At 33.9% G+C, this 18,469-nt stretch overlaps 2 protein-coding genes across 2 annotated transcripts in view; one reads left to right on the top strand and one right to left on the bottom strand.

Annotated features, from left to right (window-relative positions):
- LOC108734336 (basic phospholipase A2 PA-12A) overlaps positions 1 to 18,469 on the top strand; it is a 72,149-nt gene that overhangs the window by 30,677 nt on the left and 23,003 nt on the right. The window lies entirely within an intron of this gene.
- On the bottom strand, positions 7,502 to 11,365 carry LOC108734335 (beta-galactosidase-1-like protein 3). Its single transcript, XM_018465850.2, has 2 exons — positions 10,430 to 11,365; positions 7,502 to 8,884 (listed from the first exon to the last, which is right to left on the bottom strand). The coding sequence occupies exons 1-2, from the start codon at positions 11,100 to 11,102 to the stop codon at positions 7,596 to 7,598; spliced, it is 1,962 nt and encodes a 653-aa protein (XP_018321352.1). The 5' UTR covers positions 11,103 to 11,365; the 3' UTR covers positions 7,502 to 7,595.

The raw sequence follows: 18,469 nt of genomic DNA, 5'->3' as shown, positions 1-18,469 counted from the left end.
AGATAGAGCCGATAGGGTAATAAGTTCTTTTATTGACTACAAAAGCCATTCCGACGTTTCGCTCAAAATGCGACCCTGTCGTTTTTGGTTCCTATTTATTTTAATTAAAGGGGAAGAAATTGTATTGGTATTGGTACACCTTGGCTAGTAGGTGAATTACCAATCGTATAAATACTCAGATTAGATTCAGATGAGGGACCAAGTAATCGATTACTAGAAGCGAGTCAGAACTGAGTTAGGAGGGTGAAACGGGTGGCTGTTTTCACTCACCCCATAACGGTATAAAATTATCTGCCATTCCTAAGCTCCTCAGGTGAGGTTGTTATGTTAAATTGAATATATTCTAAATCCTTTATAAAATTCTAATAGTTCATGTTGGGAGTGATTTGGGTTGTAATGCCAACCGTTAAATTTAAAGCATTTTGGTTAGTGTTTGACCGGCGGCATGTGCCATGTTCGTTCAAATTAGTTTGGAATGTACATACTCGTACATTAAGTAGATTGACAATAGATTGACCAAACACTAAACCATGGTGATTCCTTCTTAGTTTGTTTAAAACTTTAATTCTACTTAAACTCGGTCGTTTTCGAAAACTGCGTTTTCTCTTATAGTGTTTATTAGCAGTTTCAGGGTGAATATACCCTAATTAAATGTCATCGTTGTTATCAAACAATCTTAACAAAAAAAAGTAGCTAACTAACCAAATCAGTCTGGTCTCCGTTAAAACCGCTTTAGAACTGCGGTAAGCCGCCGGTTCCATACCGGCGACCAGCCCAGTTTAGTGGAGTCCCGCCTTTACACAATACGCCTGCTGGACCCTCAGTAGTACCACACAATCCGTACCAGGCTGGGATTAATATATGTAGTAGCCACTTACATACGTGTATATAAAAATAAATACTTTTTAAAAGTGTAAGGATTACCTCCTCCCATTGTCTTGATTGTTTAAGCAACTGAACTAATGTAGATACAGTTTGGTGGCATACAAATTATCTTGTTGGCACGTTGCTAATTTATCTTCTATTATTCTGTACTATTGTTTTATGTGATTTATTGAATTAGGTCTCGTAGTATTGTGCAAAAGATTTTCAAACTCCTATATTATCTCTCTCCAGAAAGATTTAGATTCGCGAGAAGATGTAAATGTGTTCTCCTTAATGACACCTCCCAACGCTTCTGTTTCTTTCGTAACGGATTTTCTTTTGTTAATTCTTTCAAACATCCAATTAGTCCTGAGCATTATTTATTGTAGGTGCATGAATTGTGTGCTTTACAAACATTTTACTAAAGTTGTTGTCACAATAAATTTTTTACTTGGACTGATGCTAATTGAAATTGGTATTGAGTTGGGAGTTTAATCTGAAAAATTATTGTTTTCTTGAGATAACGATTCCTTTAAAATGTTGGAACTTTGTTCAGTTTGAGTTTGAGTTTCAAATAATAAACAGAACGAGTTTCATTACGATCGGTCTGTAGAGATAATATAACAATTGCGTTGGTATAATACTAGGGAAACAACAACAAGTTCATTATCGACTTAAAAGAGACAATCGTTGTCATTTTTAATGGATATCTACATAAATTAATAATTTGCAATGCATGTACCATTGTTTTTTGTTATTACTTACTTAAAAACTGGAGAAATAGTGTAGATAAAGACGGGAGATGAAAAATTGGAAGAAGTTGAGTATTCAGCAAGTTAAATAACACAGGATGAAAAAAGAGTAATAGAGATATAAAACAGAGGGCGGTGCAGGGTAGAGTCGCCTTTAACAAAAAGAAATTACTTCTACGCTCGCGAACAGTTAATTTAGAAATTCCCGGTGCTGTACGGGTGCGAAACATGGACAGTGGGCGCGTCGGAAATGAAAAGGTTAAATACGTTCGAAATGTTGTATTACCTAAATAGGTGAGACAGCTTGGTAGGACACCTTCTCAGGTATGGAGGGCTACTTAGAGACTTATTAGAAGCAGAAGCGGGAGGTAAGAGGGGATAGATTAAGTTATATACTGTTTATAAATAGTTAAGGATTTGGGATGTTCTAGTTTTAGGGAAACGCGAAAATTAGCTCAGGATAGGAAAGAGTGGAGGTGCGTGTTTCGATTCCGGGTCCGTCTGCCTTGGTCCAAGTTTTTCTGTGGTTTCCTTGGATCACTTAGGCAAATGCTGAGGCAGTAATATTCCACAGATAATCTTTCACTCTCTTCTGTCTTCATTTCGTCCGTCTCATCTTTCTCACCCGAACCACCACCCATCCATTCCCACGATTCCTGAAAGCAGCACCACCACCAGCATTACTGGCTGGTGGGAATGAAACACCCAAAAGTTTTTTTTTTGTTTAGCTAGTCTTAGGAATGGCGACCTTATGATCATGATGATGACGACCTACTAATAGTTGGTATATGTTTTACATTTTCATATACATGCTAATTTTCTTTTCCCATTATGTTTTTATGCCTTTGTTGTTTAATGGCAAACGTTTCATCAATTTGTTGTTAAAGAATGTAAATTACATTTACAACTAAAGAGGTTTATTATTGTTTTTGAATATTCATCTTCCATTATATAGGACAGAATTACTTTTTACTAACAAAAGAAATTATGATTGTATGAAAGAGAACCAAAGATTGAATAAAAACTAATGCCACCCGCAGGTGTTTGTCATCTGCATTATATATGATGAATTACCTTTTCGTATTACGTTCATTTATTATTTATAAGCAATGCAAAGAGATGGATGAAACCGTATTGAAGACAGGGGACGAGACAGTGTTTGTAAAAAAAGTTGATAGTGGTGCGTATTCTAGCAGCTAACTAACCCTCTTAAAAAATCCTATTCTTTTTTCCATATTCCCAAAAAAAGTTTGGCTATTTTACCGTTCGCTACGTTATCCCTTATTACAGAAGTGTCATATGTCATGTCCTGTTTACTTAGGTTACCTTTTTTAAATCATTGCCAACTGAAATATCTTTATTTATACATTTGTCTATTATGTTAAAATTATATGTAGCGAAACCCCTGGGAAATTCGAATCTAAATCCTAATTGTAATTGAGAGCACCTACACGTATTGATTAAATATCTTTTGTACACCTAAAGTCATTTCATATAATTTTTTTTATTGAGAGTTATATCATAACCATTTCCATTATGTTGAATATATCGAACAAAATCTAGATTAATTAACTTCGGAAAGGGATTAGGTGTTCTCTGAATAAATAGTAATTTAAATGAACGACGTAACAAGGAACTAAAATGAAACTCAATGTTCTCTTCTTTCGTGAACTTTTCGTGTAATTATTTAATACCGTTGCATCAATAAGTAATAAATAATTCTAACATTCAATGATTATTGTTTGTGATTACTTCAAAATATGATATTTTCCAGTAACTTTATTCAAATCCTTGCTAAAATCCTTTAAATATTAATTTGAATAAACAGCGGGAATATATTCTGGACCTCTGTAATATTCCAGCATTTGTTAAGCGAATTAAGTTGGGTTTGCTTTCCGCAGACAAAGGAAGTAACAGATGCCATTACAATAAAGATATTTCGAATAAATAATGCGAACATTTAAAAAAAAAATCAGAATTTAATAGACGATAACAGCTGCGTAGAAAATTTAAATAAATAAAAAGGTTATCAATATTAATCCAAGTTTAATTTGAAATCTAGAGGAAATATTTGTAGCATGGTGAGAATAGTCATCTCTGAATATCAAAATACTTAAATAATTCTTTAGCAAATATTGTAAAAGGTAACAGCGACAGAGCAGAAAAGATTTAAAATTAGATATAGGTACAGAATATGTCAGACAAACTGAGAAACCTCTCAAAGGTAGAATTAAATAACATACAAATAGTTTTAAAAGCACTTTAAAATAGTTAGTGCATATAAAGATTTCTAATTGTATGTCAAATATTTCTTCCTAAAGAAAAGATTGCGTACCGAAATAATTACTTATTACTGCTAAGCTGAAACTTATGTTATGCCTAAATAAAATCATTTCAAAAGCACTTTAAAATAGTTAGTGCATATAAAGATTTCTAATTGTATGTCAAATATTTTTTCCTAAAGAAAAGATTGCGTACCGAAATAATTACTTATTACTGCTAAGCTGAAACTTATGTTATGCCTAAATAAAATCATTTCAAAGGTTTGTAATGTACGAACTACTCAAAAAGAGAATCAGAGTTGATCTTGCCGGGTTATGTTTTTATTGCCAGAAAATGCGACAATAGATAGGATCTTTATCATATAACTTTAGCATAAAGCGAATGCCGAAATGCTTCTATGTTATCAACATGCATTCAAAGCACAATTTTCATTTTATCGTTTCATAAAATAAATTGTCTATAGGTTCGTTCTTCCTGTTCCCGAGCGCGAGCTTCCCTCCTGTTATAAGCCTATTAGCAGACATTAAAGAAACTTTCCTTGCACATCGGTTGGCTTATGGCTGCCGGATCCTCGCACGTATTATGAAGACATGCTCAAAATTCAGCTTCATCTTCACCGCGATTTTAAAATTTAACAAGTGATAAACTTATAAAATATAATGAGCCCTTTGAAGAGGTTATCCAAAAGTAAATTGAATAAAAAAATCATTTCGTTTTAGCTTCTGTTGTAAAACAAAAGTAGACTTCATAGAGTCCTCTGATTTCCTATTCTCTAATACCTATTTATTTCTAACGTCGAAAGACTGTCAAAAATACTGTTTTGCTTCTCTGAAAGAGAGACTCGAGTAGCTCATAGAGAGATCCTCATTTTGTATCCACTCTCTGAACGAGAGACTCGCATCTCTGAACGAGACTCGAATCACTGAACGAGAGACTCGAATCTCTGAATAAGTGATGTCTCGATAGACATGGTTAAAATTAAAGTTCAACATTTTTCAGAGATCTCAGTCTTTCTACGAGAGACTCGAGTCTCTCAATTTTTGTGTTTTATTAACTCAGTCTTTCAGTGAGAGACTCGAATCTCTGAATTAACAATTTTATCGTTCGAGTCTCTGATACAGAAACTGTGAGAGATCCATAAATACACCTAGGCAATAGCTGAGAGACTGTGAAAGACTGTGACAGACGCTCTCAAAGACGCTGAAAAACTCCGAGAGACTGGAAAGACTGAAAATTATTGTCTAGGGTTTACCCCTCCTAACTCCCGCTTCTGCCTCTAATGTCTCTAACTAGACCTTCATGCCTGAGAAGGTGTCCTACCAACCTATCTCGCCTATTTCTTATTGACTTCCATAGAGTCCGCTGTTCTTCTATTCTTTCTAATATTTCTTCACTTCACTAAACTTCTCTATCCACGGTATCCTCATCATTCGCCTGTAACATCACATTTCGAACGTTTCTAACCTTTTCTTTTCCTCCGCTCTCACCTTCCATGTTTCGCACCCGCATACAATACTGTTTTGTTCATTTTATTTGAAGCTGTCTCTAACTCCTCCTTGCTAGATGCTGATACTGTAATATCGTCTGCAATTCTAAGCATACTAATATTCTGCCCTTGTATACCTATCCTTACAGTTGTACTGATGTATGTATGTACTATTGTATGATGTTGATCGCGTCTGACTTCCTTCCTTGTATTTACTTCTCTACGTTGCAGCTCCAGCTCTATAACTGCCTGTAGCTCTTTATACAAACTTTATTAGTTCATTTGCTAGAGAAATATTCTAGTCAGTAAGTTCTGATTATGAACTGAATAAAGGTCAGTTTTTTGATACAACTAAAGGTAAAATTCACAGTGTAAGCAGATTATCTGGATATAAATTTCATAATTTATAAACAGTTGAAAGACAAAGTAGGTCAACATACATACCTAAAACGAGTTGATTTTTGCTTGAAATATTTTTGACGTAAAAGGGAATATTTATTGACCTTTTGGTAATTGTAACTTAAAACTACTCATCCCAGCTATTCGGAACAGATTGAAGGAAGAGAAGTATTTTTCTCTGATTGGTATGCCTGCAATTTGCGAAAGTTCGTAGAGAATGCCCTCATAAGAGTGTTGAAACGGTTCAGTGCACTTAAACCTACACAATACAAAAGACTTCGGAAAGAGAATAACAAATTCTTTCGTTGTTTTTATTTGTTACACGAGCGCAGTATCTTGTATGCAACCCTTGAATAATATTTATCGGATATCCACAAACGTGGTTTCTTTAGAACACAAAAGAAAAATGAAGGAAATTCGTAACAACATAACTGATCAAAACTAAGTGGTTATTCAGTAAGAACATGGGTAGAGTAGTGGTTTACATATGCCAAAATGTCTAATTTATAAATCATTTAAGTTAATCAAACACATAATTAACTTAAAACAACTCCTCACAAGATACGCGGTATAAATTATGGAAAATATATTTGTTGGATTATTCCGAACTAGTACAAAAAGTCCTTAAATTTGAAGATCATGTAATTACTGAAGGTTTTAAGTGCCATACGTAGTAATTAGCTCACTGCTTAGATCTGAAAAAAATTCAGAACAAAAGTTGTAGGAATAGTTGATTTTGATCTCTAGTAGTATTTTCAAAGTCATGTCTGCTTGCACTAGTAAGTAGTCCATTCCTCAATAAAATTAAATTGTCGGGGTCGCATATCCAAATTAGTAAGTAGTTCCTAAAAAGATTACAATAAAATAATATTGTTAAATTCAGGCTGGGATAAATTCAGAGTTCCTTGTGCGTTTCCAATACGGTAGTCAAATGAAGGCTGCATTGGGATAAATTAGGGGTTCCATATAGGCCTTCAATGGGGCAGTAAAGTCAGGGCCGGATCGGGATAAGCAAGGAATCACCTAATAGAGTTACGGTGAGGCAACCAAGTCAGGACCCTATACTACCCTACCAATAAGCAAGGATTTTAGAATTTTCATTAACTGACAGAGGGAAAAGTACGGATATCGCAATACGACTTCCCTGTTAGAGCCTGATCCATCCGATTTGGTTGTTCTTTTAAAATGACTTTCCACACTTTCAGATCACAATCAAGGGTGAGTATCTTTCCCTTCTAAACGACCTTTTCTTGAAGGATTCATATCTTAAAGTGAGATTACGAGTTTTTTCAGAAGCGAAGATGTACTACATTCAAAGAAGGGATTTACGATTAGACGGAATTCCAAATATTGGTGAGGTTGAAATCAATGTTAACACGAGGTATTAGGTTATTTATATTCTTACAACAATTGTTCTGAATTGTTTTGAAATCTCAGCACAGAGTTATATAATATACTACTTGGAAAATTGAAGACCCTAAAGTACTTACAAATATGAATAATCGTACTCATTATTTGACTTTAGGACTTCCGCATATAAAGACTATTGCTAAGTTGATTTATGACTGCCTGCAAACACGCCGGCGTTTTGACAGACCAAATTCACGGAAACGGTTCAAATCAAGTGCAATATTGTTCTGAGCTATTACGAGTTGTAAGAGGGACAACAAAGTGACTTTTTACCATTTGCATGAACAGTAATAATAAATAAATAATATTTTTACATTTAAACAATTGTTTATTCCTTATGCAAACAGTTAGGACCATGTAGTACCTACTGTAAATTGTACTATTTTTCTTACTTGTTACATTTAAAAAATGAAACTAGAACTTCCAAATATTGGTTTTGCCGAAAAAGTTATACTATCAGCTGCATAAAAATGTTCAAACACTAGTATTTCATTGACGCCACTTTTCTGTAAGGGTGCTGGAAGATAAAGGGTGAGTTGTGGCCCCAAAGGAGACACGTACCTTCCCAGAACGAACCCGTTAATGATAACAATACCTTTGGTCCAGTTGTTCATATTTACAAAAGTATCTTTAGGTTCTTCAACCGTAAATGTTGTCCTATAAATGGCAGGTTTTGGAGAAGAAATATCGTCAACTTTACGCCAGCCTTGCAACTTATTGTTCCAGGCCTTCTTAAATTCCAGTGGTACAATTTCCCAGCCTTGTATCTCTTCGTCATTTATAAATATCTTTCCTTGCCATAATCCTTTAGATTGATAGAATTGATTTAGTTTACCATAATTTACTCGTCCCCAGTTTTCTACCACGAGTTCTAGAGTTGCACCGGTTAAATTTACTGATGATAGGGTTAACGTAGAGTCTTTCAATCTCCAATAACCAAATCGGTCCAAATCCGATGGGGTTCTTAAAGGTTTTGATACTAACTGTCCATTGACTAAGACTAGAACTGTATCACAGACACGGCCTTCAATTTTGAGAATAGAACCAGCAGATATATCGATGTTTTCTTTACGATATACTATATAACCGTAACTTTGACCACTTCCGTTGTTTATGGGGAGATACTCCATCGCCATAGTTCTATTACTGCGAACTTTTTCTTGGACCTGTGATAGGATGTCAATTAGGAGCAATTGTTCTTGAATATACGTTGAAGGCAGCGATGTTCTATTGATAGGACGGGGTAGTTGGGGGAGTTTAGTTTTAATTGGATTGTACTTTTCGATCAATTGCTTGACAACATAATATTTTTCTGTGTAATCTCCTATTTCTGTTAGAGGCGCATCGTAATCGTAGCTGTTTGTGTCAGGTTGGTACCCTTTATTGTCCACGTTTAAGCCTTCAATGTTTGCACCATTCATGAATCCAAAACTAGTACCACCTATGAACATGTAAATATTTACCGATGCCGGATAACTAAGAATTTCTTTGTAAATTTGGGAAAATGATCTAGGTGATACAGTGTGGTGTTGTTCGCCCCAGTGATCAAACCATCCTGCCCATAATTCTGTCGTCATAAAAGGCTTATTGGGCTGGTATTGGGCTAAATATCTGAATTCTTTTCCGGGATCTCTATTAAAGTTGGCCGTTTGAAACAGAACACCCGGAAGTGTGCCTGCTTCCCCATATTCTAGAAACATAAATATATGAGTACTTTTTTTTCTGGTGATATTTTTGACAATATACGTTGTGTAACTAATTTGCCACACTGCTTTAGTTTCTGTCTGTTTTTTCGAATCGTTAGCATGAATTTAATTTGTTAAGAAAAGGTCAAGGTTAATGTGTCGGGGTGTCAGTCTATTACAAACTATTTTTAAAAACGGAATATGAAATTGACAGTGTAGCTAATTGCCTACCTAATTATCTTCTGGTTTACGCAAGTGCAAATATTCTGAATCCCTTATCTCAGAATATTTTTACAAAAGTATGACGTTATTGAGAATGCTCTCCTCAATTAAAATAAGGGCATCTTTGTAGTACTTCCGGTTATACCGGAAGTTGACATTAACTTCGTTACTTTAAATGGAATACCCTGTGTTTTATGACGGTTTTGAATTCTACTTATTTTAGGTGGACTTTCATAAGATTCTTCTACTTCTAAATTTTACCGTTTTCGTGATGTTAATTTTTTTTAAAGTACTACACAGCAGTAGGTAGCAAAACATCATGTCTATTTTACAGTAAGAAATCTAGAGCAACAATGTTCTCGTATTCTAGAAGGTATGAAAGCCTTATTAAAGTCTACCTAAAAATGAAAATAGAATTCAAAGTAATACAGGGTGTTCCATTTAAAATAACGAAGAAAATTTGCAGATATCGAAAACAAAATAAATTTAAATGTGGATTTTATTTGACTTGGATAATTGCAAGGGACAAAGTAGGAATTGACCCTGGTGTTTTTAAAATTTGGCAATCAATGAGGTGAAGATTGCAAGAGACAAAGCTACATTTCAAAAATCAGCAAAGGATTCTTAGCACATCAAAAATAAGATAATGCGTTAATACTTATATTTTGTGATCTGGTTTTCAGGTTTCTATGGCCTTCCTATTTTATAAATTAAGCTATATGTAACAAAAAAAAATTGCCAATTTAAAAATGAAACTACAGTCGGCTCTCGTTAATTCGAAACTCGAGGGATATATATTACGAATTTTCGAGTGTTTGAAATATCAAATGGTTCGAAATTTTTGAGAGAAAATAAATAAGATTAAACAAACCAATTCATGCGGAAGTGTGTGTCAAACTAATTATAACAAAAACAAAAGCTCGATGATACGATGATACATGTTTGCACTTGCCTCAAAATGTATGTATGTACTTACAATCTTTGTGTCTCTTTCTCTCTGCAACTTTGAATTGTAGAGTGTTTGACGCCGATGAGTTCGAATTAACGCGTAGTTTTGTTACGTAGCAATGATTTTTTCGTTCGAATTACCAAGTGCATAAAAATGTATTGATTTAGTTCGAAATATAAAGAGATTTTGTAGGGAACTCGTGATAACTTCGAATTATAGAAAGGTTCGAATTATCGCAGGTTTGAATTAACGATAGTCGACTGTATTAATAAGAAAAACAGCTTAAAAAGGATCCTAGTAGATCCTGGGTTTCTGTTTGTCCAAATCAATAATACATTTTTCATTATAACAGTTTAAAAGTATTTTGATTTTGACTTACGTGATGGAGAATCGGAGGTAAAAAGCAGCTCGTTAATTCCATTTTTCAAGTACAAACTTCTCAGTTGTTCCAAATAAGTTCTGTCGGGATTGAATACTCCTTTCTGGGTGGTGCTTCCGTATTCGTTTTCAATTTGGAAGGATATTACGGGTCCCCCTTTCGTAAACTGTAGTAGCGCAAGCATCGGTAGAAGACGATTAAAAAACCTGGTCACATGGTTCATAAAGGTGGACGCCGAAGTTCGTACTTTAAACGGTCTTTCTCTAAGTAACCAACTGGGTAGGCCACCAAATTCCCATTCGCCACAAATGTACGGACCTGGTCGGAGAATAACGAACAAATCTTCTTGTTTAGCAAGTTTCAAAAAATGCTCTAAATCAAGAAAATCCTGAAAATCACTTCCGCCGTTCCCAAAATCATAAACTCCAGGTTGCGGTTCGTGGAGATTCCACGGAATGTAAGTTTCGACAGTGTTCAATCCTGCGGCTCTAAATTTCCTTAATCGGTCAGCCCAGTATGGTTTTGGTACACGGTAATAGTGTAAAGAGCCGCTGTATATCGAGATATTTTTGTTATTTAAAGTAAAATAAGGCTGGTCTACGGATAATCCGGATGTTATACCACCTGCCGTATAATGTTCGTAGAGCGTTGGAAGTGTTGTACTTAATTCCATATTTGACAGATTTTAAAGAAAATATTACTTACACAGCACAGAAAACTTGATAAACTAACTGTATGACTCGTGTATGCAAGGTATATATATACAATGATCGTGTATGCTTTTTACATAACTATTCGTTAACTTAAATACATGGCACTTATATTAAGCGGTATTGGTAAACTCGAGCAACGTCAAATTTTTGTAATTTTCAAAAAAGACGTAAGTTTTTGCTGCGTCTTCACTATCAAAAAAAAAAAAAACGTTACTTCTTTACAGTAGGTAACAAATTGAAACAGTGCTGGAATGCACTGTTACTCGTAACCTACGTAACTGTTTGTTTCGTGACCTCGACAAATCGTTAATCAAGATAATGTGCATGTAATTCCTACTTAAACGGCTGGTTTTGATGAATGTTACGACTTTAGTATTGTCTAAGGAATAAAACAGCTTTTTTTTGCTACAGTAAAAAATATATTTTTGTATCTAAAGCAATTAGTAATTTAAATACATGTTAGTCCATACTTCTTCGTGGTGGTATTGTGACAATAAAGGTCACCCATAAGATTTTGTTGCTGCTGGACTAACGCCTACTTTGCATGATCAGTAAACCACAGTCTATTTCAATTTGCTAGAATTGTGACCTTGAAGAAATCTGCGCGAAGAAAGAAAGAATACACACTAGGCGTGAGCAAGACAGAAACAAGCTTGAACGAGCAGAGCTCTCGATGGGCGGTCTTAGGAGATCGGCTAGAACTGTACAGTACTAGACGAAAATGTTTAGCAATTTATTAAACAAAAATGTATATAAATTAATAATAGAAAACAAAGCAAAAGTTTTATAGGTATGTAGAGCGTTAAGCTAATTCACTTGTTATTATTTTTGGCTAAATATGCTTTTAAATAAAGCATATTCTTACATTTTAACGAGGCAGTTTAAATAATTTTTGCAAATGGTACTGTACACTTTTGTCTAGTTCTCGCTGGATGATCGGTAGAGAAATGAGCTCCGCAGGCAAATATGATTGAATTTGGAATTATGCTACGGCGCATCTTAATAAAGGGAAGAGGAATATCTCTAACTTCTTGAATCGAACAGTAAATCCGACTTATTCTGAGGGCGATGCTAATACGTGACCTAGCGGTGTATCACATTGCGATAAAATGACATTGTATAAGCCACAACTCTAGAAAAAAAAGTTACGGAAGATATTCAGTGGTCATCATGCGGAGGTACACGGTAGGTTAGTATGTCAGTTAAATGGACAAATGGGAAAATATCTATAAATAACGTTTACTGAACTGTTCTTTTAGAGGTATTCCAAACTCTCATGGGTCGCAAAATGTGCAAGGGACGGACTTTAATGCATACTGCACAGTTAAAAAACATGAACTCTATTGCTACCCGTGTACCATGCAGAAAATAATTAAATATACGGAAAGTGTAACTCTTCAAAATGCAAACTAAAACGTCGCGAAACCTTTGTACCACTTTTTCTATATCCGCTCGAATATATCAGGAGGTCATTGATATGATGAGAGGTCATCAATAGCGAACAGGTTTCCGTCAAATTTAAATATTATCAAGTACAAGTACTTGTTGCTGTTTATTGTAATAATATTATTGTTCTTGTCACTGTTTCAAAAGTAAAAAAGCAAATAATTTTTTCATTTAAAAGTTAAATTCCAAATAAACATTTTGGAATGCTTGAACGCTTAAGAACTGGCAAACAAAAGATTATGAAACGTCACATTTATTAATAATCATTTTCTAATGTAGATTTGTCTGAATGTATGTCCATCACCCATCAGTTATTAGTGATGACCAAAAAACCCATTCTGGGTTAAAATGTGTAGAAAAATAGCAAAAAATACGAAAATATTAGCGATTGAATAATGAATACAGAGTCATTGTAATTGGGATAGCAGATAAAAACATTTAGCATTTTGATACAAACTGGCGATTAAAACGTTTAATTAAAAGATGAAAGGGTTGCTTAGGCCTATATACTTTTGATATTCCGGAATGTTTTCATTTAATTAGAATCTTTAATTAAATATCGTCAATTTTGACGTATTCGAGTTGGAACTAAGCTATTGCAAGGAAGTAGGCGGGTTTAAATATCTATATTACGGAGTACAGTTGGTTGCACATGCATACATTCTAGTGACATGTTATACAGTTGGGAGCAGATTTAGCGATAAAATTATGTCATTTAGTTTTTGATAGATTAATTTGACGCTAGGTGATTACCATGCAAACAAAGCACACATTTGAATTGAGAATTAAATTAACGATCGATTGTTGTGTCACATGCCATACAATTATCAATAGTATTGTTGAAAAACAAAGAGTAGTTTGATGGCAAAGACCTCAATCCTATCGAAAATCTCTGGCAATTGATGAAAGATACCCTTGAGAAAGAGACTGAACGCTCGATTGACAATTGGATGGCCAAAATCGAGACCATTTGTAATGATTTGGTTCCTAAATATTTGGAGTCTTTGATCCGGAGTATGAATTGACGATTGGAATCGTGTATTGCGGTCAACGGCGATAAAACCAAATATTGATCTAATGTATATTTATCAGTCGATTATGTGCAATGAATAAAGATTGTTAAAAACCGATCGAAACAATTATCACTAAATATGCTCTCAAGTTTAAAGTATGAATTATAAAGTTATTGAAAATGTCGTAAAAACCAAAATGTAAGTGGATACGTGTGATAACGTTCCCATCATCCAAATTTGGACGTGATGAACGAGTATATCTACCTATATAATTCAATATTCTGATTGTCTATTCAGTTTTAAAGGATTATGTGAAAGATTTGGATGTTCTGTTCGTCCGTTCTATTAGAATTGAGCATTAAATAAACATTTAAACTCAAAAATGTACATATGTGATTTTGACAAAAGAGATAAATAAGTTTTTGCATATGTATTACCTTGCTTATTGTAGATGTATCCAAAAGGCGACAAAACTTGCAAATTATTATTCAAACTTTATTACATTCTGTCACTTACATGTATACCGATGTAATGTCTAAAGTACAAGACATTGAACTTTTATTTCTATTGATAGATAAGTAAAAATCTTTGAATTTACTCTTACCTTACAATCTTAGAAAAATCAATGTCTTGTACTTTAGACATTACATCGGTATCCCGATGTAATGTCTAAAGTACAAGACATTGAACTTTTATTTCTATTGATAGATAAGTAAAAATCTTTGAATTTACTCTTACCTTACAATCTTAGAAAAAAATGGACAGTTTTTATTCATTTTCATTTCTAAACTTTATTTTATTTTCCTGCTTTTCAGAAAATTTTGTACATAAGAATATAACGTTTTAATTAAAAAAATAAATAGTGTTTAGGTTTTAACTTCTGATATCTTGTGTTACCAAAAGAATTGGTGGAGCTGGTGAAATGTGGGATTCTCAGATTCTATAACACATGGCCATTGATCGATGCTTGTTTTTCGATCAAAAATTGGCAAGAAGCTTTCGTTGGCATAAGGGTGGGAAATGTTTATTTTTCTTTGAGGTAGTTTCAGATTACAGGTGTAGTTTTCCCACTCGAACGAAAGGTGCATGGTTTTTATAACTATTAGTTCCTATCATTTGATTGATATACAATTTGAAAACGCTTGTAGAAGAAAATATAATATTTGCCTTTGATTTGCATTACGAAGGGGTAAATTATCTACCTACAAAAAGGCATACGTAATAAAATCGAAAAACTTCACCTGTTAGAAACAATTACGAGTATGTCTATTATCTTCTATGGATTCTGCTAATGAAAACCATTCTCATTACAAACTCGTCATCGTTAATAAACCTGTGCTGTTTCTCAGGTCATATCATTAAAGAATTTAAAAAATATTTAGATATAACTGCCGCCATTAATGTGAAAAATTATTTTATAATTACTGGTAGTATCTAATTAAGGAGGAAGTCATTGTACTTACTTTTATTTAATTATTTCACTGTTATCCTAACCTTTTGTAATAATTCAAAATTAGAATAGATAACAATATTTTCGATCAAGCATAAACCTATTATGGTTTCGGATAATTAATTATCTGCTAATAAATTAATTTTGTTATGTATTTANAACAAGTTATATCATTATTATGAGGGAAATACACTAGTTATTAACACCTTAAAAATCCTGATGTGAAAGCAATTATTGTTTCAATTAACTTCATCTTCAATATCGAGCAATTGAAGCAATTATTGTGGATTCGTCAATATCTTTAAAGGAAATTGTTATGATTAAAGCTAATTCAAAATTATCGATAATCAAATTATTTTAATTTGTACTATTTACCTTAACTGACTGCGTTTAAGAGATTTGAGTTGGAAAAGTTTGAGTTTATATATATGTTAACGGAAATGTGCGCAATCAGTCATTGTATACAATTCCTAGGAAATGTATATAATTCCTAAAATCGCCCGGAAATGTGTGAAATAAATAGTATTAGCCACATTTCTTGGAAAATCTATACATTTCCTAAATAGCAATCGGAAATATATTACATTCGAGATGTCAATGGGTGCGCGGGGTTAGTTTTATACATTTCCTAGTACAATGTCAGAATTTCATACAAATCCTAGGAAATCTATACATTTGCCAGGATATGTGTGCATTAAAAAACCGTTGAAGCAATATTTTATAGATTTCCTAAATATCCCCAGAATTGTATATATTTCCTAGGAATTGTATATATTTCCTAGGAATTGTATATATTTCCTAGAAATTGTATATATTTCCGGGTCTTATCTTTACACATTTGTCCCTTTTCTATCATCTGTACGTGGTCCGGCCGTTACCACGTCATATGATTATACAACACGTGAAAATATTCGTGATTTTCAATCAAAATTTTCGATTAAACCAAAATATCCCGGATATCGAAGATAGGCCCAAGGCACAGTTCCATCTTTTAATTAGACGTTTTAATAGTTAATTTCAAAAAGTCGGATCTTGATGAGGGGAGAATTACAATTACGCAAAACCATTTAAACGTGGAAAATTATTATGTAGTGAAGTGATATTATGTAAATGATATACGTGAACATTTCGTTACTCTTATTTTATTACAAATTTTGTTGATATTGATTATCGTAGCCCCACAAAGACACAAATACGCATTTGGGTTATTAAAGATTAGAAGTCAATATAGCGACTTTATTATTTATTAAAGAGGATTATCACAATTACGCTACGGTTCACGAAATTGTATTAAATATTGTTTCTAGCACGGGTATCAGTAAATTCGACTAACTCTGAAGCACTCTCATAAAATAATGCGAAATTTTTCACCTATCGACTTCAATAGGAGACTCAACTGAGAGACCTGAGAACGTCTTAAAATGTTAATGTGAAAATTGATTTTCAATTTTTAATCACTATAAACTACTTTAGGTTATTGAGGGAAAATTTGTTGCTATTGTGGCACCCTCGCCGCGAATCGAAATGTCAAAGCGTTTCATATGTACGTCTTAAAATGAGTCAAATATAAACACATGAATCACTTTATAATCATCATAAGGTCGTCAGTCCTAAGACTGGTTGTTGGACACGTACCTCCACTCTTTCTTATCCTGAGCTAATCTTCGAATTTCCCTAAAACTAGAATAACCCATATTCTTAACTATATGCGAACTGTAATCTAGTCTAGGTCTACCTCTACCCCTTCTAACTTCCAATTCTGCTTCTAATGTGTCTCTGACTAGACCTTCGTGCCTGAGAAGGTGTTCTACTAACCTATCTCGCCTATTTCTTATTGACTTTCATAGAGTCCTCTGTTCTCCTACTCTAATACCTCTTCAGTTTTAACCTTCTCTATCCACGGTATCCTCATCATTCGTCGGTAGCACCACATTTCGAACGCTTCTAACTTTTCTTTTTCGCCGCGTCCACTGTCCATGTTTCGCACCCGTACAGCGTCGCGCTCCAAACATACACCTTTAACAACCTTTTTCGAATTTCTAAATTGACCGTTCGCGGGCATGGAAGTGACTTCTTTTTATTTAAGGCGACTCGACCCTGCGTTATCCTCTGATTTATATCCCTACTAGTCCTTCCGTACTGACCTATCTCACTTTCTAGATACCTGAATACGGCCACTTCTTCTAATTTTTCGTCTCCTATCTTTATATTTTCTCTTTCCCTACTTTTTCTTCCCTTGCATACTTACTTGTTGATTCAAAAATAGTTAAAACAAATATATGTGAAATGTAGATGTTTACAATTGACGAAATGTTTGTTGAATTACATACTTTGGTGGCATATTGTGTGTTCGATTTAGGAATTAATCTTTAGTTTCAAATTAGCCAGAAACCTTTTATAAGGGTTTATCGAAATCATTGTGAAATGTTGTGCAATGTGTGAAACTTCTACAACCTCTTCGTATAAAAAAATTAAAACTTTAAAACGAACTGTATAATTGTTTAGAAATGGACAATGTTAATAAATTTAATTAACATGCATGCTTTATGGTGTTTTCCAAATTTAATATACATTTATGTACATTGCAAGTAATATTTTGGATTATCTACTACAGCCTTTTAGCCGCCCTGGACAAAGCTTGGCGACGTATATTCACTTTTATCACTTAAGGAATGGTCAGCCTAACGAAGGTTTAATTAAATGGTCAACAGTACTGATGATGGCCTCCTCCTGTTCGTTTAACGTATCCTGGAAATTTATTGGGCCTAATTAAATTCCTTGTTAATTACTAAATATGTACAATGTACATTATAATTAGTATCCAGAATGTACGGCAGGAAACCTATAAAGTAATTACAATACTTCAAAGAGTATTGCGTATTTACAAAATAATTGTTTACAAATATTAATGAATTTGGGTTTGATTTTTTTACGTAAGAAGTAGAGTTATATCTTAACAAAAGGCACCAAGTTTGATTTGTCCTTGACAAGTTTGAGTTTTGTCCTTTAATATTATCCGAGAACTATTAGCTTTCTCCCTGTAAAGTAATTTGTAATTTATCATAAGAAATTGTTACAACTAATAAATTATAAAAATAAAAAAATTCTATTTGTACTTGTAGTCTCAACGATGTGTGTGTTGGGCAGTATTTCGTAATAGTTTGTGTATTCTTCAGGAAGATCTGGACTGATCGCCAGAAGTTTGGCAGGAGTTAAGGGGATCTTGTTTTTTGGTTTTCTTGTTATTCGTTGGGCTGTTCCTGCTTCTAATACGAGGGTGGATTGATAAGTTTCCGGCCTAACCAAGAGATGACGCCACTAGGCCTACCTTGAGGTGACATTCTATAGTACCATCCTTGGATAGCTTGTAGCTATAGTTTCAGCCCGATCTCCTTGCTAGTGTAGGTTTGACAGCACG

This window comes from Agrilus planipennis, unplaced genomic scaffold (genome assembly GCF_000699045.2).
Source record: "Agrilus planipennis isolate EAB-ADULT unplaced genomic scaffold, Apla_2.0 scaffold83, whole genome shotgun sequence".
Classification (NCBI taxonomy): Eukaryota; Metazoa; Arthropoda; class Insecta; order Coleoptera; family Buprestidae; genus Agrilus; species Agrilus planipennis.
This window is presented reverse-complemented; position numbering and strand designations above follow the sequence as displayed.